The sequence below is a fragment of the Elephas maximus genome, chromosome 3 (assembly GCF_024166365.1).
Source record: "Elephas maximus indicus isolate mEleMax1 chromosome 3, mEleMax1 primary haplotype, whole genome shotgun sequence".
Classification (NCBI taxonomy): Eukaryota; Metazoa; Chordata; class Mammalia; order Proboscidea; family Elephantidae; genus Elephas; species Elephas maximus.
In genome coordinates, this window is record NC_064821.1 from 180,409,880 (window position 1) to 180,435,627 (window position 25,748).

General features: G+C 37.2%; 1 protein-coding gene and 1 pseudogene across 2 annotated transcripts in view; one reads left to right on the plus strand and one right to left on the minus strand.

Annotated features, from left to right (window-relative positions):
• The first annotated feature begins 16,595 nt into the window (after positions 1-16,595).
• Positions 16,596-25,748, plus strand: part of OLFM3 (olfactomedin 3) — a 218,221-nt gene continuing 209,068 nt past the window's right edge. The window contains exon 1 of one of the 2 annotated variants that reach the window (XM_049880230.1): positions 16,596-17,039. In XM_049880230.1, coding sequence (XP_049736187.1) covers positions 16,971-17,039 — 69 coding nt within the window. In that variant the 5' untranslated portion in view covers positions 16,596-16,970. The remainder of the gene's footprint in view (positions 17,040-25,748) is intronic. The other variant, XM_049880231.1, reaches the window with a different exon arrangement.
• LOC126073385 (NADH dehydrogenase [ubiquinone] 1 alpha subcomplex subunit 5-like) lies at positions 22,998-25,241 on the minus strand (annotated as a pseudogene).

Genomic DNA, 25,748 nt, shown 5'->3' on the forward strand with positions numbered 1-25,748 from the left:
ATTGTATTAAGAATAGATGCCTCTAAGAACAGACTGGCTCCAATCTGTCTGATTCAGATTGAATTGTTTTTGCTAAAATTAACATTTACGAATAAGTTTCTTAATAGCCTTAGGTTTTGAGTATCTTTTGACATCAGTGTTCTCACAAGTCGCCACCCCACTTCAAGTTATGTTATTCTTGATTTGTTTTTAAAGAATACTTACTTTTTAACTTCCATAAAAATAATGGTTTGATGTTCTCATCTCTGTATATTTTTCTTGGATATATATATTTGGTTGCAATAAGACCCTTGTTCTAAAAACAAAATATCCAGGTTTAATAAAATAATATAAACCTTTGGGTTATACCATATAACAATCAACCACGGGAAATAATTTCACAACAGAGTCAAGGTTACTAGTAGGTGCCAGTGGTGAAATGTTAGGTACATCAGCATCGTCATAAAAAAGAAGGGGGAAAAAGGAGCATAAAACATTTCAACCTTGTCTGCTGTTACAAAGCAGAATTTGGTTAAAGTGAAAAAATCGCATTCTCTCTTTTATTTTATTTATTTATGGTAAAACTAACTCACTACACTATTGTTCACAGCGACCAGACTTTTTAGTGCTTCCTTTCTAAACTCAAACTAATTAAGAGATCATAAAGCCTTGAAAATACCGCTAAGTGGCAAAGAGTCCATGCAAGGAAAATACTTCAAACTTCTCTGCAGAAACATTTGTCTTACCACTGACAGAAGACATCAGCTTGCTCTTGTCTGAGGACCCCAGAAATAAATTAATATCACTGTATATGAAGTAGACCCTGGTGGCACAGTGGTTAAAGTGCACAGCTGCTAACCTAAAGATGAGTGGTTCAAACCCACCAGCTGCACCAGAGGAGAAAAATGTGCTGTCTGCTTGCGTAAATATTTACAGCCTTGGAAACCCTATAGGGCAGTTCCATTCCGTCCTATAGGGTTGCTGTGAGCTGAAATCAACTCGACAGCAGTGGGTTTCGCTATACGAAAGTCCAAATGATTTAATCCCAAAGTCTAAGAACAATACTTTCAAAACATAATGAATACAGAACTGCAAGCAAAGGATACTGTAACTTCCCTATCTATGAGATAGAAAAAGAAACGCGTTTTAGAATGGTAAATATAACCTCCCTTGAGGAACTATTTCTGATTGATGGTGTTTCAGTATGCAGAAATGTTATGATTTAAAGAAAGAACGTCGGTCAGGCTGTTAGTTCCCCCAAAATAGTTTTACTTAGAGAAAAACACACCTTGTAAAGCCAGGGAAACAGAATTAGTTCGGTTTATTGGGATTCTTGTACACTTTAAAAGCTGTAAATAAGTTTGTTGGAGGTCTTGATTATTGTTCAATTACAACTGGATCTTGGTATTTCAGAGTCCGTGTTCAGTTAATCCAGTAGATGGCTAAGAAGTATTCTTCAGAATATGTTAGGCCCTGCCTGCTAGCTGGGTATATCTGTATATATTTTTTTTTTTAATCAGTTGTTAAATTCTAAGCCACTTAGTATTTAGATTTTGCTTTATGATTTTAAAAAGCAACTTCTTGATAGCCTTGTAAATAAAAATTAAGAAACACTTCTGGCTCAGCCACTGGGTTATTGTTGCTTTTCATTGCTTTGACTAAGCCCTTTAACAACTTTGGAGAGAAAGAAATTAATCCGTAGAAAATTGATAGCTATGCAACTCAGCCTTGTCTGTAGACATACAAGATCTGTCTGGTGGAGGTTCAGCTGACTTCCCCTCCTCTGGGGAAGAAGCCAGTTTTACATTTCAGCATTTCTAATGGCCTATAAAAGTTTCAGCTCTGTGGATTCTTATTTGAAACATTTATGACACTTTTCTGATTATTTCCTTGTTAATTAATGAATTATGTAAGGTCTTTGGCACATGTTTATTCTATATTTCTATGACAGACATAATTTCTAACGTTTAAAAAATTATCATTTAATAGCCTGTACTTCACAAAAATAGCTATTTTGAAAAATACTCAAGGCGATTCTTTTAGAGAAGTAAATATATTCTGCAAAAATTAGACTAATATTTTCCTTGTGCTGTTGTTTAATTCTTATTCATCTCTTAAAGGTCAGATCAAGTCTTTTCAAGATCAATGTTAAAATCTTCTATTCCTCTGAACTCGGAGCTCTATAAGCCAACGATTTATTCAATAATTGATCTTGCATGGCACTGGGATATTTGTCTTTGTACACTATTTAATTTTTGTTATATTAAAGCCTGTTTTCTCAATGTAAGTCTATAGTTTTTAAATGTTGGAGCTTTGGAGTTTTATTATCCTCAGTAAAAAGCTTGTATTTAGTAAAAAACTAAATATGTGGTGATTTAATTAATGCCCAAAATGTCTGAAAAGGCCTGCAGGTATAGTTCATTATCAGAAAACAACAATCTTTCTATTTTCTAATCACAAAAATACCGAGTTCAAAAAGCAGTACAAACACTTTAAATTTTTTTTTTTTTTTTTAGTACAAATGCTTCTTTGCTCAAAGCGTGCCTTCTTGCCTTGCTTTTCCTTAATCCAGTTTAGTCTTTTTTAAATCACTCTGCTCTTCTTCCAGCTACTTCCCTAAAAAGCCCACAAATCCCTTCAAGGTTCTTAGCTGGACTCTAGACCAGTGTTCCACGATTTTTTTTTTTTTTAATTTTTGTCCCCCTTCAAGGAGAAAAATTAGATTAAATTTGACTTCTCCATATTGACAGAGTAGAACTGCCCCCATAGGGTTTCCAAAGAACAGCTGGTGGATTTGAACTCCAGACCTTCTGGCTAGCAGCCAAGCTGTTAACCACTGCACCAGCAAGGCTCCAATAAAGTACTTGGTAATAAGATTTTTAAGTCCCTATGTGGCACACAGTGGTTAAGAGTTATAGCTGCTAACCAAAAGGTCAGCAGTTCAGATCTGCCAGCCGCTCCTTGAAAACCCTGTGGGGTGTTCTACTCTGTCCGATAGTGTCGCTATGAGTCAAAATCAACTCGATGGCAGTGGGTAGGTGGTGCAAATATGAGGTCGCCTTGAATTGGCGTCAACTTGAGGGCAACTAATAACAAAAACATATTAAGATTTAGTTCTATAAAGTTGAGTTTTGAAGGACCACAGAATATTGTAATATAGAAGATGTTTTTCTCCTCCCCAAAAAAACAATTTTTGCCCTTTTGTGGGCAATATTGCCTCCATTGGGAAAGCATGCTATAGATCCCTTCTTTTTAAGGTTACTAAAGTTCCAATTTTAGGAGAGGCTTTTAATTTTTTTTAAGTGGAGTTGGTATGAAGACAACAAACCTTTTTGTCGTAAATAAACATTGGCACAGTATTATGCAGACAAAGTCTTCCCCTCTTTGTCTTATTTAACAAAGATCTCACTCCTACCTGACAGAGGTTGGTCAAAAATAAGGAGGAAAAAATGTTGTCATTCCCACATTGACTTTTTTTTTTTTTTAATTATCTCACTATGAGTTTTTTGAACATTTCTAAATAAGATGCTTACTTACAAATTTCCATTTTCAGATAGCAAGGACATTACTGGCATGGTTCATAACAGCACACATTTTCATTACCGTGATTTAGTTATAAAACACCAGTCCTCCAACAATACAGTTCAAATAATAGTTATCATGGTGTAATAGCTCTGAGAAATTACATAAAGTAAAATTCATTGCTGGATCTTCAACTCACAAATCACTGCATTAAAAAAAAAAAAGATATACATCATGACGAGTGAGTAATTACGTCACTTCTTTCAAAGTCTATCAATGATTGATCACTGCACATCTGTTATTCAGTTGACAGGAAAGTGAGTACCTGCTTGTCTCCCAGTGATAAACTCATAAGACATTTTATAAGATGCATATTAAAAAGAGGGAATTGACCAACACAGATGAAAGAGCGGCAAAGAAAATTGGTAATGTTGGAAGTAAAATTTCAATCCAATGTAAGTAAATAAATTATAGAAGAAACAGCTAAATGTAGAATATTAACACTGCCATCATTCAAGAGACTCTAGACGCTTAGCCAGAGAAACTTAGTGAAGGCAAACTTAGCATCATAAGTGAGGAAAATGGTTGTGATGTAAAGAAAAGATGTTCTAGAGGAGGTGACAACATCAAGAAACTTCATATTAAAGGAACTCCCAGAGATTTTTCAGGACACTGATAGTGCAAAGGATAAAATATTGGAAACTTATCCGAACTTAGAAAAGAGTATGACAATTCTCCAAGGCATGGAAAAGACACTCACTCTGTATCAAAAGTCATTCAATGAGAAGAAGAAGGCAAGCATTATTCGAACTATTATAGATTCATTTTATATGAACATATTGTTGGCCCTGACTCGTGGTGACTGCGTGCACAACTGAACAAACCACTGTCCAGTCCTGCACCATCCCCATGACTGATTGTGATCCATGGGGTTTTCACTGGCTGATTTTCAGAAGTAGATTGCCCGTCCTTTCTTCCTAGTCCATCTTAGTCTGGAAGCTTTGCTGGAACCTCCTCAGTATCATAGCGGCACACACACCTCCACAGACAGATGGGTGGTGGCTGCACATGACCTGTGTTAGCCAGGGACTCCCTTATGGAAGGCAAAAATTCTACCATTGTACCTCCAATGCATCTCCTTTATAGACATAAAATGTACAGACATAGCGATGATTGTGAGAATGGTGCAGGATTGGGGAGTGTTTCGTTCTGTTGTATATAGGGTTGCTATGAGTTGGAACCTACTCAATGGCACCTAACAACAACAGCAAAATTCGTATTAGTTTTACTAATACACTTATAGGCAACAAGAAGTTTTGAATATTTGACAAACATTTTGAAAGTTCACAGAACAATCGTAATATTCCCCATTGATTATTACAATTGCTTTGCACATTGTATGTCGTTTTTACATACCAAGCTATCTGGCAAAGGGAAGATTATCTGTATTCAATTCTTTCTTTCTTATTCATTTCAAAAAACTTTGTTCCATTCATTCATTAAGCTCCAAGGTTTGATCCCATACACTTACATGACTTTATTTTTTAAAAGTTTCATTGTTGTAACGTTTTGTTAGACCTCAGATATTTTTTAACCTTGGCTTGTATACCAGCATGCTGATCCCTGAAAGGAGTAAAAAAGTAGAGGATTTAAATTTTTCTCTTTATTTACTTTTTCTGCATATGACAAGGCACTAAAATATGACTGGTAGCCACCCATGTTGTTGTTGTTGTTGTTAGGTGCCATCAGGTCGGTTCCAACTCACAGTGACCCTATGTACTACAGAATGAACCACTGCCCCGCCCTGAGCCATGCTCGCATTCTTTGATATGCTTGAGCCCATTGTTGCAGCCATTGTGCCAGTCCATCTCATTGAGAGTCTTCCTCTTTTCTGCTGACCCTGTACTTGACCAAGCATGATGTCCTTCTCCAGGGACTGATCCCTCCTGACAACATGTCCAAAGTATGTAAGACTCAGTCTTGCCGTCCTTGCTTCTAAGGAGCATTCTGGTTGTACTTCTTCCAAGACAGATTTGTTTGTTCTTTTGGCAGTCCGTGGTATATTCAATATTCTTCGCCAACACCACAATTCAAAGGCGTCAACTCTTCTTCAGTTTTCCTTATTCATTGTCCAGCTTTTGCATGCAAATGAGGTGACTGAAAATACCATAGTGATAGAGAAATTTTTTGTCCTTTCTCTTAGTCTTCTACTAGTTGCTATGTGTTATAATTTCTTCACTCAAGTAATCTTGCCCATTATCTTGTACTAGGGCTGATTGAGGCAGTTGATATTAAATGCAGAAATAGTAGCCACAACAAAAGAAACAAAAGGAATGGAGTCATGTACAAGAAATGCCTGAGAAGCATTGAATTTCAAAGCACCTCCTGTTACATTACCTCTTTTTCAAGCAGCGCTTGCAACCTATTCCTCATCTCAACATTTGTGATAAAATACTTGGCATAATATTTTTTTTTCCTAAAATATAGATGACTTTTACCTGTGACCTTTGGAAAAAGACTACCCATTAGCATCTACATGTAATTTTTTTTCTTTTCCTGCATGATCAAAGAGAAAAAGAAGAAATCCGTTAATAAGAGTAAGACAGATATTTACTCCCAGTCTGTTTCCCCTTGGATAATTTATAATAAAATTATTTAAAAGGCTTAAAAAGAACTTCATGTTTGTGTGTGTGTGTGTGTGTGTGCATGTGTGGGTGTGCACATGTGTGTGCGTGTGAAATGCACCAAAGTCAGACAGAAACAAATATTGCTATAGTTACTTTAAAAAATATATTATTTGCCTGATTTTCTACTTTGAGTTCCACAATATTAATTGTAATTATCAAGTGGAGCCCTATTATTTATCTATAACTTTTTTTTTAACCCCAGGGCTTATAATAACAAGCTAGGATTCCATAAAATAGTCTGAACTTAATTCCATACTAGCCCTATTCTATTTGACATACCATTAACTGAAGCACAATTTTTCCACAAATATTAATACTATACATTAGAAATCTAATAGTAAATTCCACAAGATATTGTCGGGATCCTTCACATAGGTGGTTCTCAGTCATTAGAGGGCGTGTTCAAAATGTGGGGAACTTGTTAAACCTAAAGCTTCCATTTCTGAAGGGCTGGTGTGGAGTTGAGGAATCTGCTCTTTTAATAAATGTCTCATATAATTCTAATGCTAGGACACTGAGAACTAAACTGCAAGAAATATTGAAAGACAGACAGACCTGTCATTATTCTAGTACAATGAGAATCAAAGATAATGTAATGAAGACATAAAAGGATAGTCAGTGTAGTCAGATTGCTTGACCGAAGTCAGATTGCTTGATTCCTTCACTTTCTAAATGTGTGACCTAGGGTAAGCCAAAAGATTTCTCTCTGCACTTCAGATCCCTTATCTGTAAAATGGAAGATAGAGCAGAGCCTCTTCCAATGGTTTTTGTGGGGATGATGTAAGATAATCCTTCTAAAAGGTTTAGCACAGTGGCTAACATGCAGGAGGTGCTTTAAATCAGTTGATAAGCACTGGTTTTCTTTTTATTCGTTCCCACACGTTCTGCAGATTATCTTCACAGTGTTCTCACGATCCCATGTGAGAATGCACCATGAGGGGCCCTTGTATCGGCTTTGTCAGGGCTAATTGCAAACAATTCTCCATTTCTTCTAGATTTATTCTCTTTGAATTTTAAAAGGCACAGATCTTGTCTATTGTTTTATTCCAAAACACTACTGTAAATGAATTGTTAACTATTATGTGGAAAATTTCTCTTATCTAGTTGCGTATCCCTTCATCTCCTTGTCACTATCATTGCTCCTTCTATTCTTCGAAGACGGGCCTACGGGGTGGCAAGAGTCTCTTCTGCATTCAGTCAGCCTAAATGTGTTTTCTTCATTGCGCTGAGTCACGTAATGATTCTATGACCACAAAAGCCCATAACTGTATAGGCACACACTACAGGCAGATGTATAGGTTGTTTACTGCTCCTCAGTTGATCTCATTGGTGCTTAGGTTTTTACACCACCTGAGTTCTGAATCAAACAATAAATATATACAGCAGTCAGGCAGATCCCATAGAGAGGGAGAGGAAGGGGTTTAAATAATCACGACCAGGGGTGTCTCCCAAACTTGGTAGTCAGATAATTCACTCCTCCTCCCATGGAGAGAAGAGAATAACGGGAGGGAGAAAGAACAGACATGTTATCATAGAGAAGTCTTTCCTCATGGAAACCCAAAGAGAGGGCAATGAGCAGGACTGATTAATATTCAGCTTAATAATGAGCAGAAAGTGCACTGAGAGGGCCCATGTTGTTGTTGCTGTTAGGTGCCCTCGAGTTGGTTCCGACTCATTGGGACCCTATGTACAACACAATGAAACACTGCCCAGTCCCATGCCATCCTTACAATCGTTGCTATGCTTGAGCTCATTGTTGCAGCCACTGTGTCAATCCACCTCGTTGAGGGTCATCCTCTTTTCTGCTGACCCTGTACTCTGCCAAGCATGATGTCCTTCTCCAGGGACTGATCCCTCCTGAAAACATGTACAAATTATGTAAGATGCAGTCTCGCCATCCTTGCCTCTAAGGAGCATTCTGTTGTACTTCTTCCAAGACAGATTTGCTTGTTCTTTTGGCAGTCCATGGTATATTCAATATTTTTCACCAACACTACAACTCAAAGGTGTCAATTCTTCTTCTGTCCTCCTTATTCATTCTCCAGCTTTCACATACATATGATGTGATTGAAAATACCATGGCTTTTGAGTCAGGGGCACCTTAGTCTTCAAGGTGATATCTTTGTTCTTCGACACTTTAAAGAGGTCCTTTGCAGCAGATTTACCCAATGCAATGCATCTTTTGATTTCTTGACTGCTGCTGCCATGGCTGTTGATTGTGGATCCAAGTAAAATGAAATCCTGGACAACTTCAATCTTTTCTCTGTTAATCATGATGTTGCTCATTGGTCCAGCTGTGAGGATTTTTGTTTTCTTTATGTTCAGGTACAATCCACACTGAAGGTTGTGGTCTTTGATCTTCATTAGTAAGTGATTCAAGTCCTTTTCACTTTCAGCAAGCAAGGTTGTGTCATCTGCATAACGCAGGTTGTTAATGAGTCTTCCTCCAATCCTGATGCCCCACTCTTCTTCGTACAGTCCAGTTTCTCGGATTATTTGCTCAGCATACAGATTGAATACGTATGGTGAAAGTATACAACCCTGATGCACACCTTTCCTGACTTTAAACCAATCAGTATCCCCTTGTTCTGTCCAAACAACTGCCTCTTGATCTATGTAAAGGTTCCTCATGAGCGCGATTAAGTGTTCTGGAATTCCCGTTCTTGGCAATGTCATCCATAATTTTTTATGATCCACACGGTCGAATGTCTTTGCATAGTCAATAGAACACATGTAAACATCCTTCCGGTATTCTCTGCTTTCAGCCAGGATCCATCTGACATCAGCAATGATATCATTGGTTCCACGTTCTCTTCTGAAACCAGCCAAAATTTCTGGCAGTTCCCTATCGATACGCTGCTGCTTCCATTTTTGAATGATCTTCAGCAAAATTTTGCTTGCCTGTGATATTAATGATATTGTTCTATAATTTCCACATTCAGTTGGATCACCTTCCTTGGGAATAGGCATAAATATGGATCTCTTCCAGTCAGTTGGCCAGGAAGCTGTCTTCCATATTTCTCGGCATAGATGAGTGAGCGCCTCCAGCACTGCATCTGTTTGTTGAAACATCTCAATTGATATTCTGTCAGTTCCAGGGGCCTTGTTTTTTGCCAATGCCTTCAGAGCAGCTTGGACTTCTTCCTTCAGTGCCATCAGTTCCTGATCATATGCTACCTCTTGAAATGGTTGAACATTGACTAATTCTTTTTGGTATAATGACCCTGTGTATTCCTTCCATCTTCTTTTGATGCCTCCTGCATGGTTTAATATTTTTCCCATAGAATCCTTCACTATTGCAACTCAAGGCTTGAATGTTTTCTTCAGTTCTTTTGGCTTGAGAAACACTGAACATGTTCTTTCCTTTTGGTTTTCCATCTCCAGCTCTTTGCCAGTGTCATTATAATACTTTACTTTGTCCTCTTGAGCCACCCTTTGAATTCTCCTGTCCAGTTCTTTTACTTCATCAGTTCTTCCTTTTGCTTTAGCTGCTCGACGTTTGTGAGCAAGTTTCAGAGCCTCCTCTGACATCCATCTTGGTCTTTTCTTTCTTTTCTGTCTTTTCAACGATCTTTCGCTTTCTTCATGTTTGATATCCTTGATGTCCTTCAATAACTCGTCTGGTCTTCAGTCACTAGTGTTCAGTGTGTCAAATCTATTCTTGAGATGGTCTCTAAATTCAGGTGGGAAATACTCAAGGTCATATTTTGGCTCTCATGGACTTGCTCTGATTTTCCTCAGTTTCAGCTTGAACTTGCATATGAGCTATTGATGGTTTGTTCCACAGTCATCCCCTGGCCTTGTTCTGACTGATCATTTTGACCTTTTCCATCATCTCCTGCCACAGGTGTAGTCAGTTTGATTCCTGTGTGTTTCATCTGGTGAGGTCCATGTGTGTAGTTGCCGTTTATGTTGGTTAAAGAAGATATTTGCAATGAAGAAGTCGTTGGTCTTGCCAAATTCTATCATTGGATCTCCGGTATTGTTTCTATCACCAAGGCCATATTTTCCAAGTACCGTTCCTTCTTCTTTGTTTCCAGCTTTCGCATCCCAATCACCAGTAATTATCAATGCATCCTGATTGCACGTTCGATCAATTTCAGACTGCAACAGTTGATAAAAATGTTCTATTTCTTCATCTTTGGCCCTAGTAGTTGGTGCGTATATTTGAATAATAGTCGTATTCACTGGTCTTCCTTGTAGGTGTATGGATATTATACTATCACTGACAGCGTTGTACTTTAGGATAGATCTTGAAATGTTCTTTTTGACAATGAATGCAACACCATTCCTCAAGTTGTCACTCCCAGCATAGTAGACTATATGATTGTCAGATTTAAAAAGGCCAACACCAGTCCATTTCGGCTCACTAATACCTAGGATTTTGATATTTATGTGTTTCATTTCACTTTTGATGATATCCGATTTTCCTAGATTCATACTTTGTACATTCCAGGTTCTGATTATTAATGGATATTTGCAGCTGTTTCTTCTCATTTTGAGTCATGCTGCATCAGCAAATGAAGGTCCTGAAAGTTTACTCCATCCACATCATTAAGGTCAATCCTACTTTGAGGAGGCAGCTCTTCCCCAGTAGTCTTTCAAGTGCCCATAAGTTGTTCGAATATTAACATAAAATGAAATTATGAATTTAATTGGCCTTTCTACCTGCCTTCTTCAGCAGGCTTACTTCTGCTGTTTTCTAAATTTCAAAACAATGTAGACCTATGTCTTCCAAACCCCAAACCAGATTCAGTGCCACTGAGTCTATTCCTACTCATAGTAACCCTGTAGAACAGCTTTTAACTGCCCCATAGAGTTTCCAAGGAGTGGCTGGTGGATTCAAACTGCCAACCTTTTGGTTAGCAGCCCAACACTTAGGAAACTGAAATTTTGGAGTTCTGCTTGGTGCAGTACAACTGAAATTTAGTATACTTCCTTACCAGTTGATCAGTAGTTGCCCAAATGATGTTGTTAGCTGCTGTCAAGTTGATTCCGACTCATGGAGAAGCCATGTGTTCAGAGAAGGACTGCTCGATAGGGTTTTTATGGCTGTAACCTTTAAGAAGCAGATCGCCAGGCCTGTCTTCTGAGGTGCCTCTGGGTGTGTTCAAACCATCAGCCTTTTGGCTAGTAGTCAAATTCTTAATCATTTGCACCACCCAGGGACTCCTGGTCAACTGATAAAACCAAAAACCAAACCCATTGCCACACAGTCTATTCTGACTTATAGCTACCCTAAAGGACAGAGTAGAACTGCCCCATAGGGTTTCCAAGGAGCATCTGGTAGATTTGAACTGTTGGCCTTTTGGTTAGTAGCCACAGCTCTTAACCACTATACCACCAGAGTTTCCGAAAAACTGATAGTATAGAGTATATAGAGAAATAATAATAATGTATATAAGTGAACATTTAATAATATAAATATTTTGTGTATAAAGCCATAATATAATAGGCTCTTATCACAAGAAGACTAAAACACACGACAATGTCAACTAATAGTGTAATAATGTAATCCACTTAATTAAGAGGTTAATTTTGTAATATTGGGCATATATGTTACAAAAATTTGAATTATTTGTTCTATGTGCTATATATATAAACTTATCTTCTTATAAACTTATCCTTATGGATGCCTCTGTGAATACTCTTAAGTAACATTTCTGTAGTGTTTTATGAATTTCAAAATAATTTTGTATCAATTGTAGGTGTAGAAGACACACTTTGACTACATGCATAAGTATCAAATATTTTCTCATGGATGTATCAAAAGATGCAAGATTTCTAAGTCTATGCCATGTACCACATTTACCATTTTGTTTTAAGTTCACTAAATCCATCAGTCTAAAGTGACAATGACAACAAAGCAGATTCACCATTTTCTTCTTATAGTAGTACTCTTCTGAATAGCCGGTGTAGGTCACGAGATACAAAGAGATTTGTGAACATTCCTCCTTACAAGGGGAAAAATGTTATGGATTGCTATGCACAGAGAAGATATCATGTGATCTACACTGCCATCAAGTTTGTTATAAGGAAATATAGAGTGCTTTACTGCATAAACAAATGAATATCTGAAAGCAATAGTCAGAATTATGTTTAAGAGCAACTAGGCAATTTTGTTTTATTTTAAAGAGAGAGGAAGTAGTAGGGTATCGGTGAATTTGGGTTGCCAGTTTACAGCTTTTGTTTTTCAGTGGCATGTTTAATACTTCTTTTAATGTGTTGTTGAACTTGATTAGTCTCTACAAATGACTAAGCTTCTCTTTTTGTAAGTCTGTTTTAAGTTTGTTAATATCATCTGTTTTCATTTGTAATTTAATTACCTTACATTTCTTAATTTGGATCTTGTGTTAGTCATCTAGTGTTGCTGTAACAGAAATACCACAAGTGGATGGCTTTAATGGAGAGAAATTTCTTCTCTCACAGTCTAATCGGTTACAAATCGAAATTCAAGGTGTCAGCTCCAGGGGAAGCCTTTCTCTCTCTGTTGGCTCTGAGGGAAGATTTCTTGTCATCAATCTTCCTCTGGTTAAGGAGCTTCTCAGGTGCAGGGACTCCAGGTCCGCCTGATGTGCTCTGCTCCTGGTGCTGCTTTCTCGGTGGCATATGAGGTCCCCAACTCTCTGCTTGCTCTTGAGATAAAAGGTGGTTCAGACCACGCCCCAGGGAAACTCCCTTTACCTTGGATCAGGAAAGTGACCTGAGTAAGAGTGTTGTTACAATCCCACCCTAATCCTGTCAAACAAAAAATTACAATCACGAAATAGAGGACAACCACAGAATACTAGGAACCATGGCCTGACCAAGTTGATACACACATTTTTGGGGCGACATAAATCAATCCATGAGAGATCTCTAAGTATTATTGTTTTCTTCCATCACTTTTTGGGGGCAGCTGTTCATAGAATTTCTCTTCTTATTAACCCCTGATTATAAATGATCTTCCAGTGCCATGACACATAGGAAAATGGAGAGTGAAAGAAATAATGTGGCCATAGAGCTTTTTGGTTTAATCACTAATACTGTGAACTATGTACAAGACCAGAATAATTTTTCTTCCCAGAAGAAAAGTTTGTGTCATTACAAGAATATCTATATTTAAGTAGTCTCATCCCTGGAGAAGGACATCATGCCTGGCAGAGCACAGGGTCAGCGAAAAAGAGAAAGACCCTCAACGAGGTGGATTTACTCAGTGACTGCAACAATGGGCTCAAGCATAACAACAATCGTAAGGATGGGGCAGGATAGGGCAGTGTTTCGTTCTGCTGTGCATAGGGTCACTATGAGTCGAAACTGACTCGAGAGCATCTAACAAAAATAACAACATTTAAGTAGTAAATTGACATGGTTATATTTTCATATTACTTTTTTGTGTATCTATCAAGCACAGCTTTCTGTACTGAAATAAGCATTCTACATTGCCTGCCGAGATTATATGTTTGTGTACATTGTGCCAATCTCTGCTCTAGGTGATGAGACTAGGGTAATAAACTGTAGTTGATCTAGTGATGAACTCAGTTGTTAAATTTGCAACAGTACAGAGCTTACATTAGAATGGGTAGACACCAATTAACAAAAAACAAACACAATGAGTTATTTTTAATTCAATGCAATTATATTAAACACCTAATAGTATACCCATTGCCAACAAATCAATTCCAACTCATAGCAACCCTGTAGGACAGAGTAGAACTGCCCCGTAGAGTTTCCAAGCAGCAGCTGATGGATTTGAACTGCTGACCTTTTGGTTAGTAGTTGTAGCTCTTAACCACTGCACCAGAAGGGCTCCATTGAATCCACCAGCTGCTCCTTGGAAACCCTATGGGGCAGTCCTTCTCTGTTCTATAGGGTTGCTATGAGTTGGAATAGACTTGACAGCAATGGGTTTAATAATACACAGTCAACTCTGAAGATAAAAATAAACAATTATACAGGTGGATTTTTTAAAATTTATTCTAAACATACTGGATCTTATGGTAAACTCTGGAAACACAAAAATAAACAATTGGCCCTTGCACTGCAGGAGTATGAGCAGACTATTAACTATGTGAGCAAGATATGTCCATATAATTTAACAAGTGTGTTCATAGATGAAGGTATGAAGTTCTGAGGAAGTACAGAAGGTGACTTAAATGACTCATCATGTTGGCCCTGAAAAGGCTTCATAGATGATAATGAGTAAGGCTTTGGAGAGGTAGAGGTAGAGATGGAAAAAGATGGTAGAATACATTTTGAGAAAAGAGAAAAGCACGTGCAAAAAGCAAATAAAAATTTATGTTGTAGTCAGAGAATAAGGGGTAAAATGCACTATTATAACCATACAGCTACAACACCACTGCAAATTCATTTTCAAATTGTGCAGTGATGTGAACGGCTTAAAAATCGGTTCAGAATACAATTTTCAACAATTTTTTCTGAATGGATCATTGAAAAAAGTTACTCTCTGCTGATTTGACTTGAGAGAGAATGAGCAAGAGGGAAAGGGAGAGAGATGTTTGGCTTAAGAAACAAATGTAAAAGGAAAAAAATGAATTAGCTACAACTACACTCTGGGAGGTTATCTTAAAGCATGTCAGACACAACTCCACAGTTTCATCTATTACCTCAAAAGTGAAATTTTGTTTTTTGTTTCTACAAGAAAATAATAAGAATTCCTAAGTATGATTTTTATCTTATGATTATCATTAAATAAAAAGCACCTTTTAAATAGTTCCACTTTCTCTCAGTTTTTCTACAATCCCTTTTCTATGCGTGATTCATCCCACCAACAGAAAACTTCAGATACATTTTTATGTTTATCACTTATGTTTGGTATAAAGAAGATCTGAAGAATCATACACACATGTACACATATTTATGATATCAAGATAAAAATAGATGCAATATGATGTAAATCCTTGGGAATTACAACTTTCAAAAGTATTTGAATCCTAATTCAGCTTTCTTGTACTAAAAAATACAGCCAAGTTTGACATTTTGTACCCAGTGTGTGTTCTGATTTCTCAATTTATCTTAATTTTTAATGTGGAAGTAAAAAAAATAAAAAGTCTACAGCCCCTATTCAGATATTTTAATCCTTAGGAAACATCAATTCTAGAAAAATCTACATAAGACATAACTCAAGGAGTACTAAAGGCTTAACCGAATGAGAGGAGGTTTCCAAAGGGGTTGCCAGCTTCTCCCCAGCTTTGATCTTGTTAAGAAGAACTCTTACCTTTTTAGTTCCATAGAAGTGAATTGACTCTAGTGTGGTTAAGTGATTCAGCGTGAGTGAGTTTGTCATTTACCTTTCCCTTACTCTAGTGAGGCAGCTATTCTACTTCTTTGTTTGAGCTCTAGAAAACAGAAGCATTTGGAAACTTAGGAATAATCACTTTTTTGCACTCTACTGTCCATCCATCATTGATTTCTTCCTCAGACATAGACAGAAGTCAGAACGACACGGAAACTTCAGTCTGTGACTGTATGTGTGTGTGTTGGGGAGAAGGGCATATTTCAGTGGTGAGGGTGTTCCTCGCTGAATATCCAGTAGTAACTTAAATACATAAATAAATAAATAAAGCCTATATATAAATGCAGAGCCCTGGTGGCACAGTGATTAAGAGCTTGGCTGCTAACCAAAAGGCAGCAGTTCAGATTCACCATCTACTCCTTGGAAACCCTATGGGGCCTTCTACTCTGTTCTACAGTGTCGCTAGGAGACTCGAGGGTAATGGGGAAAAGGTTATATATTAATGCAAGGATCCCTGGGGGCTCAGTGTTTAAGTGCCTGGCTGCTAATCAAAAGGTAGGTGGTTGGAACCCACCAGCTGCTCTGCAGGAGAAAGATGTGGCAGTCTGCTTACATAAAGATTACAGCCTTGGAAACCCTATGAGGCAATTCTACTCTGTCATATAGGGTCTCTATGACTAGGAATTGACTTGGCAGCAACGAGTTTGGTTTTTGGTTATTTATTTATGCATAGTATCTTCAGTTGACCAAAGGCCCTGTACAGATAAACACACTAATTCCTAACCAGATAGGCTTATTTCAATGGTTTATTCATAAACGGCAGTGTAAATATACATGCACAGTAGCTGCAGATTGTGTGATTTGGATAGAAAATTCACAGTGATAGTCTGCACTGCAAACTTTGTTTAAAGCACTAAAAATGATATCAAGTCCTCTGTCAATGACAGCGGAAGATTCCAGGGTTCTGCGATTTGTTTCATAATCCTGTATCTAGCTGACTCTTTAATTCTCCTCTGCAGCTCAAGTTGCCAGCAAACGCTGAACAGGAGCACAAGGGTCAACCCTTGTTTGGTTAACAAATTCTCTGCAAAATATGCCCCCCCCCAAGCCCCCAGGAGCTGTAGTGATGTCATATCCGTTGCCCAGGTCTCCACACCTCTCCCAGCAGTTACTCCCTTTTTCTTTTTCTTGGGTCAAAACTTTTGAGGTGGGCTGGCTAGAAAGCAGCGGGGAAGAGGGTAGACTGGGGCGCGCGGGCTGGAGGAGCTTCAGCACCTCGGTCAGCGCCCACTGCCGCCCAACCCACCCTCTAGAGCTCCCCGACTCCCAGCTCTGAGAATGCCTGCGGAATGATCGCCCCCCAGGGCGGCTGCCGCTGCTACTGCTACCGCTGCTGCTGTTGCTGTTACTGCTGCTGCCGCCGCCTCTGCCTCCACTCTGCTCTGACTGGCAGGCAGAAAGTGCAACTGACGAGAGGAAGGTCTCTGCAGTGAGAGTGGAGAGGCTACATAAAAGAGAGTAAAGAGGGGGCAAAAACCCAGATCAGAATGCAGGCGACATCCAGCCTTCTCAACCTCCTGCTGCTGTCTTTGCTTGCTGGATTAGACCCTTCCAAGGTACTGGCAATATTTTAACTCTTGTTTGAAATAAATGTGCAATATGTAACAAGCCGACCAAAAATCTAAACAAATATGCCAAAAACGGCTGGGGAAACAGCTCTTCCAGCTACCTTGTGGTGCCTGGCTTATCCCCATTGCTTGGAAGATAACAAGGTGAACTACCGGAGGACTAGCTCCTCAAGGTAGAGAGTCCTGGTGAGAGGGGGGAGGGACCAGGAGAGGATATAATGTGTATGGGCAGCGGGCAATGCGGCTCTCCGGGGAATTTAGCTTCTTTCGTGTCAAACTGCTTTATGCGCTCTTCTGAAGTCGGACGGGTAATGCAAAGGAGTTTGCAGTTGGAACAATGTAATTTGTAAACATGTATTAGGAGATGGTGAAGCGTTTCTTTGTTGAAAGCAGTAAAGCGTTTTCCAGCTGATCCTGTTCAACAAGACTCCCATCGCAGACGTGCTGCGGTTTGTGTCCAAAACATTTGGGATGCTGTTTGTAAGACACACGGCAGAGCCCCAGGGCTATACTCTCTGTCATGGCTGAGAAGCGGTTGGTGAAAGGGGCTCGTGTTTGTTTGCTTCATTCTTGTCATTAAGGAAATTAAGGGGCACTGAGGAAGTTCTTATTACCAGTATTAAGAAACAGGAAGTGAGAACCCTATCAAACTAAGGGGGGGGGGCAATAGGAGGGATGAGTTGTCTCCTGGCTGCTGGACTCTGAAAATTATCCAGTACTGGCAATTAAAGAGAACGCTAAGCTCTTTTGATGAAAAGGTGGAAAAATATGGAGAAATATTTTCAAGGGTGTAGTCTTGATAAAGTGAGGTAATTTGAGAGCTTCAGCATTCTAAGAAAATCATTATCTGGGGTAAGACATAAAGCATCTGAGTAAGAAGAGTGAGAGACACAATGTATTTATCATTTTACTTATTTCAATTGTCAAGACCAATTTTATGCTACAGGAAAAATAATGCTGCTATGAAAACATTTAAAGCTGTATTTGCAACATTGTGAAGTTATTTTTGCAGCTTCATATCATCTGTGTAGCATAGAGAAATTAAGTTTCCTATCATAATTCATGAGCATAATCTAATATGTAGTTCGCTGATGTTTCTAGGCATAATATAGTAGACAGTGACAACTTAGAATCATGTCGTATGTGCTAGTAATTATTTCTGTACAGTTTTCATATTTGGGGAAACCTGATCAGAATAAAATCATTTTATTTTAAAGCTATGGTTGTACTGATATTGTCACTGTGAAAGCTTCACAGTGTGTGAATGTCATCTTAATGATTTTAATGGCATCTTTTACATACTAAGTGGTAGCTTGAAAACATTTTGCACCTAGGTAAAAAGTGTTGATTTTGTTTTTATGTATATAATGGGGAACACTGATACATATATATGTACCTATATTGATATATTCTGCCTCTCTCATTATGTTACATTGGTTATATATTTTTTTAACATATTGCTCTATGTCTCGTGTTTAAAACCTTCCTCCTAAAATATTTTTAAAAAGCAAAATTACTGGTTTCCGGAAGAAAAAGCTATTTGACTTAAAATGTCTTTTATTTGTCATTCTTTAAAATGGATACAGTAATGTAGATACGCTAACTTAATGTGCTAACAACAACATGTGTGATTGATTTATCTGGTATCTTTAATACATAATACATAAATATCTTCACTGCCATTCTTTCCAAAATTAAATGTACATAAACACAGCAGATCTTTTATGAAATATGAAGATAAATCTCCCAGACAAATAAAGCTCTTTTTTTTTTTAATCCATATGGTCTTTTCTGCTTTTGATGAGTTTATTTTTATGTATTCAGTGATACGAAACTTCTCTTCAGACACAACTGTGACTGTTTAGCACAGCTGAGCTGAGGAATTTAGGCAAGAAATAGCATGCATTAACTTTTCAAACTAACCTTCTCAGCTTCTAGATGGTGCAATACAGTGTGCAAAGAACAGAAGATGATATTTGGCTGTACACCACATATGCCATTATAGAGAAGGGGAAAATGTTTATAGCGAGTTATTTTCCTATTATAAAAGGTTTTTGGACTTTTAGACAAAATATCAGTAGAAAGAAAAATGACTAGAAACTACTTTTGCACGCTTTATCAAACTACTGCTGATTACTAGCTTATATTGTCCCCCCAAAATTATAAAGAACACCATTGTGTTCTCAAAGTAAATGTCAGTTAGGTTAAAAATGGTGAATTTTCTCAAATTTTATTTATTGTCATAAGGCTACTTAAGGATTTAGATAATTAAATTAGCATCCATAATGCAAATCTTGTCTTATGAAAATGAAATTTGAAACTCAATAATAAAGTACCACAAAGGCCAGTTTTTGGACAAATAAGTAATAATTTAAGTGATGACAATTAAGTGTGCAAAAACTCTAAACAGTTGTTTTTTTTTAATGCTAATACTCTGTTTTTGTTAATATTATAGGGCTGATATATTCCATAATCATATTTTTAACCAAATTTATTTACACCGAAGTAGTCTTCTATATGACTAAACTTTATTTTTATAGTAAACATATGTATATAATCACACATGGATACCCACCAGCTGGCAAAATAGCAGAGCTCTTAAAATTGAATAGATTTTTTTTTTTTAAGTATAGAATTGTCAGATATATCAAATGTTAGAATCTAAACCCTAGATGGGCTTCCCCTGTGTTAATTTACCTGTAAACACAACAGTTTTCTAACAACAGTGCCAATGCCATTTCATGAAAGACCATGTAATGTTTCTGGTTATGATTTTTTTCTGTGATTGAAGCTCACAGATCTTCTATGACATTTTGCAAAGTGCATAAGTATCGCCATCTTATGGTAGGATAAGTTACTTGACAATCGGTTTTATTTTTATATTCAAAGAAATGGCCAAGTTTCTATGCTCATAAGATGAACTTACTCTCAGCATGTGCTTACTTTTCCCTCTCACTTAACATATCAGAAAATTGGCCAGATTAGTACTTTTCTTCTAATAAAGAAAGGCAATTCACCACTAATTAGTTATTTGTATTTTCATATAGACAGGTTGTCAATTTTCCTCTCAGGAAAATTACTAGAATTACATTTTCTTAATTTAAGTCTAATTAACAAGTTCCCAAGTCTAGTTAGAAAAAAACTCCTGGGTATATCATTTTGCCTACATTAAGAGCTGTCAATTAATTTCATTTGGAAAAGAGTCTGAATTATAGGCAGTGTGCCAAATTGTCATTCAATAAGTTAATTAAAAAGAAATAAACTGAAAGCTTGTAGAAATTCAATTATTGCTCAGTTTCATAGAGGACAGTTCCTGTGTAGGAAATTCCTGAAGGTGGCTGCTAGATGGCATCTCTGTGCTTTTAAACTGAAGGCATCGACTTCAGTAGTGACCTTGATAGTACAAAGAATAGACTTCTTTTTCATTTCCAATAAGATTTTTAGCAGGCTATTGTTTGAGCAATTTAACGAAATAGTAATCCCTGTGAATCCAAACCATGAATTTCTCTGATCTGCAATGCTGACCTGGGAAGACAGGAGGATATAAATACGGCTGTCCAGGTTTCAGTCAAAGCATTTACACCGGAGTCTGATACTTGGGGAAGAGTTAAAAAGAGGTGACATGGGCGTATCCATACATTGAAGTCACTGCTGAACTTTAAAGCCATCAGGCTTGTATGATAAATGTATTGAAAAATGTCTTATCAGGGGATATCATGCTTAAGTTGAGGAATCATTTCACTATCTTCTTACCTAGAAATACATTAAGGAACTTAGCACCACTGTACTTCTCACACTAGAGACATAAAATAGCAATGATTCAGCAATAATCTCCAAAACAAAACTGTTCTTTTTGTTCAAAACCACCTGGTCAATCAGAACTCTTGCCTTTAATAAGGCAATTGCCTTAAACCAGTATAAACATGATGGGAGCTCTGAACATTTCAATAATTATATGATTGAATGTTTTATAATGCAATATACCATGTACAAGCCCCCTCATGTTTAATTACTGTTAGAAAATAATCAAAGGCATAAAGGGCTTGTGTAGCGGTAGGTTAATGCACAGTGAATCTAGTTAAAGCTCTCATTTTTACAATTTCCAAAAGAAATTAAGAGGAAAACAGCGACATGACTAAACAGAGATTACTGACGATTTCCCTAAAATCCCCTTAAAAACCTGTCTCCTCCTATGTGTCTTGCTTTCTGGAGACATCCTCTCCGAGACAGGATCAATTTCAAGTTTGCAAGAGCCTGTAATTCTGCGCCCAGGAACTCTGATGTGGTAAAAAGTGAAAGATCCAAGGAATCCCATTCATGTTTTGAAAGAGCACATAGCTCCCCACTCCCAATTTATCTCATCCTCCTTCAGCCCCTTAAACTTTTATTTTGCAGAAAGTGAATATTCTTTCTCTTGGCAACTTAAAAGAATGAAAATGGTGCCGTTTTTCTTCATTTTTCTTGGAAAATTCTTACTCTCCGTAACACTGAGACTATTTTCTCTTAGAAGTTACTAGAATGATGATTGATGCTCTGTTGGGAGAGAAAGCAGCACAAAATTGAAAAGCAGGGCAGCCAGGAACCAGGGGCCCTAATGTCAAACCCCTACTTTGCCACTGACAATATATGCATACATATATGACTTTGGGAAGGCTATTTAACCTCCTCCAACCTCAGTGTCCTCATTTATAAAATGTTGGGTCTGGGTTATCTTAAAACTTCATTTTTAAACTCTAGAACGATTCTGTTTAATGATATGGAATCAATCCTCAAAAACTGGGAAATCCTTTTATAGGATGATGAAGATTGAAAAATCTTAAATTCTTTGAGACCCAGGGTGAGCCTGCATAGGTAATATCATGAATTAATCATCTTCTGTGTTTAACATTCCAAATCTTCTCTTCAATTCCCTGCTTCCTGCTGCTTCGCCCTCTCCTCTGCTCCTGTCTCCACACACATGGTCCATATATTCAAGCTTCTATATACTCACCTGTCAAAATGTGCTCCCCTGAAAAGATCAGTTATCAATGTAGTGAGGCTGAAAGCCAATGCATTGGCTACTTTAGCTATAAGTCTTTAATTTAATGAAAAATTCTCTAGGGAAAAGTTCTTTGCCATATCAAAGGAATTGCTTTGCCCTTGCCAGGTATTCTGAAGAGATATCAGAACAATTTAGGAGGTCTACTTCAAAAAATGGGATATCTGGGTGGTACAAATGATTAAGCACTTGACTACTAGCCTAAAGGTTGGTGGTTCGAACCCACCCAGAGGCATCTGGGAAGACGGGCCTGGAGATCTGCTTCTAAAAGGTCACAGCCTTGAAAACCCCGTGGAGCAGTTGTACTCTGCGCATATGGGGTCTCCATGAGTTGGAAATGACTGGTCGGCAACTAACAACAACAATTTAAAAAACAAAAATTTAAAAAGGTACCACATATTCTGTTGCTGACTTTTGCTATTCAGAATTCAGGTACAGCCTTAAGGATTTTAGATTGGCAATTATTATAAAAACCTCTATTTTTGCACTGAGAAAATGTGTGAAGGAAAAACATGGGATGGGATAAAGCGGCAACTTAGAAAATAAGATTGGGCATTTGATTTACTTATGTATTAATTAACATTTTACTTTAAAAAAAATTAGTTGTGAAATTAAGGAAGTAGGTACAAAACCAGACAGTTGTGGTAGGTTAGGTAAAATCACAGTGAGTTATTATCTGTGCATTTGAATGAATGCGTAAGAGTGCACATATGTGAACAAGATTATTTTCCTGTGCCATTAAAGGATGTAGGTTAACATTCAGAGGTGTTTAAACACTGAATGCCCGGAACCTAAGTTCTTAAACATGGTTCTGAAATGGTGTTCCTCTAAAAAATATATATATATATAAAACAGAGTATATAATTATACCATTTGCCTACCAACACACCAAAATCATTTAATGACGATTATATTGGTCATTTCCACTGATTGACAGGAGGTTCTTCCACTAAAGGCTTCCATGGTTTCCACTGTACCATTTTTCTCTCCAGACTTAGTTCATTTTCAGCCTGAAAAATCACTTCTTCAATTTGTCCATTCCGAAGTTGGTCTTCTAATTTTTTAACATCTGGCTCTGCGTTAACCTTACTCAGCCTCTCATTTTCAGCGTCTCATTTGTAGTTTCTTCTGTATACTTTCTATATCTTGCATTTTTACGCATTTACTGAAGAACATCAAGGATCTTCGTGTGTAATATTTTTAGTCTCTCCGTGCACTCTCACATACAGCCATTCCCACAAGGTCAGTAGTCTTCTTCAGCAGGCCCGCCGTGACAGTGCCGACAAACTGACGGTGTGCAGCCCTCTCTCTCTTTTTTAATTTGCCAGATCTTCTTTTTAATAAGAATTATAAGAGACAAAAACAGCTTTTTTTGCAGTCTTTTTTTAAACAAATGATTTGCTTTTCATTACAAATACCGTAAAATGATGTATTCTTTTAAAAACCAAAAAAATACAAGAACAAATTTTAAAATTGTGATTTACCCAAGATATTTGAAAAAGGAAAAAAAAAAAAGCCTGATTTTTTCAATATTTTTTAAAAAGTCAGACCTTACTCCCTGAACTTTCTAAAACTAAATTTGGAGGTATGGCTCAAATGGGAAAAAGAGAGACTGTGACCATTTTATAGCTGCTTTAAAAAGCTTTTGATAATTCTTCCAATGTTACCTTTCCTTCCTGGGATTATTATCTTCACAAAGTAGCTGAATTTTAAATATTTCTAATGAACTGATTACCGGGGGAAAGAAAATACCAAACTACTCCATCTAGAACTGATTATTTTTCTATTCAGTGTATGCCACTTATCAGTTAAACATCTTGAAGGCTTTTCTTTTTTTAATGAAGTTCACATTATCATGACAACATTTAAAATCGCTTTTTAAATTGTATCCCTAAGCTAATGACCCTGTGAAAAGGACACCGAACTTGAAATCACAAGAATTGGTTTTAAGTCCTTATTGTGCAACTTTTTAATAAGTCGTTTAAGCTCTCTGAAGCTCAGTTTCCATAACTATGGAATAGGTACAATAGCAATGGAACTCATGCAGTTGTTGATAATATTACATAATACATGTGAAACTGCATTGTAAGCCATAGAATTCTATGTAAATATAGTGTTTACATTAAACAACCTATACCCAAATCTAAAGTCCTTTGTGCACTATGTAGAAGGGACTCCTGATAATAAAATAAGCTTCTCTTCCTCCTTCAATCATGCTGTTTCCCCTTCTCACTTTTGGAAAAGTGAAAGTTATCAGCATGAGTTCTCAAAACCATCCCATAATTTGGGTCAAAACTCCATTTTCAACTTGTCACCTTAAAAATGTGCATAAAACCTGCAATCAAAAAGACACCTCTGATAAGTTTCTTAGGAAAAATATACAAGATATGAAAAGTGATTCCATAATATCAGAGCTAAACCATATTAAAAAAAAAAAAAAGTTCCAATTAATCCTGAGGAAGGGATTACAGAGGGGATGGATATATTTAAAGAATTTATAACAAAATAAAATATCGCTTCTTTGACCAGGCTGCAAATAATGGGTTTCTTGTGTTTTTGCAAAGTATGCCAGCGATAAGGTAGTTTAAATTCTCTCTATGATTTAAGAATAATATCAAAGAGGGAAGGTGAGGCAAGGGATTTCCTTTAATTACTCAATCCAAAAATGTTCAGGGCTGAGGGTCATGGAAAAATGACCACCATTAGGAATGTTATTTCACCACTCTTTTTTCTTGGATTGCTCTCTCAGTCACTCTACTTATCTTGATTTTCCTGCTCTTTTCAATAGAAACTTCTACAAAGTCCTTGAAAAACCTTGACCTCCAATTAGCCACTATAGTAACATTTCTGCTGATGTTGGTAGTCTAAAAGCAAGTCCACCTGATAACGCATGAGTTGATTCTCTCCATTCAACCCAGATAGCTGATACAATGGTTGCAACAATATATGATAACAATAATAATACTTAAAACAGACCCTCTTCATGAGTACCTAGTATTTAAGAAATATATTTCAAAAACACTTGCACAGCATATCATAATGAAGTTTAATTTTCTGTGGTATTTGCTATGTAAGAGGCAGTAAACTCTTTTTTGGAGTGGGGGAAGCGGGAATCCAAGATACGGGAACTCCGTAGGACCGTCTCCATCCATAGTGCTAAGTAACCTGAAGAATGCTACTAATTACTCAAAAACATTGAAATAATAAAAAATAGTGTTTTCTAAGAACATTTATCTTTTCTTTTTACTTTGAAAACAAGGTGTTATAAAGCACATATCACAGAACTATGCCTACTGTGTACCTTATACCAAGTCTTCAGAAGAATAAAAATAAGTTTGGAGAGAAGATCACAGATGCTGTTGTGTGCATGCTTTTGCCTTCCCCTGGAAAGCTCTTTTCTTCTTCCCCATATGCCCAGGTCTTACCTATACTTTAAGATGCATCTCAAATGTCATTTCTTCCATACAGCCTTCCCTGACACTCCTCGCAACTCAGAAGGAAGTAATCTCAGTAAGCTAAGAACTCCTATAAGGAAGGAACCAGGTTGTTTATCTTGAAAAATATTGCAACATTGTGTCTTTTTAAATTGTTGACTAATTTCCCACCCCTCACTCCACTTCACCATCCTAGCCCTTAGTGCTATTTTGGGTTGTAACTCT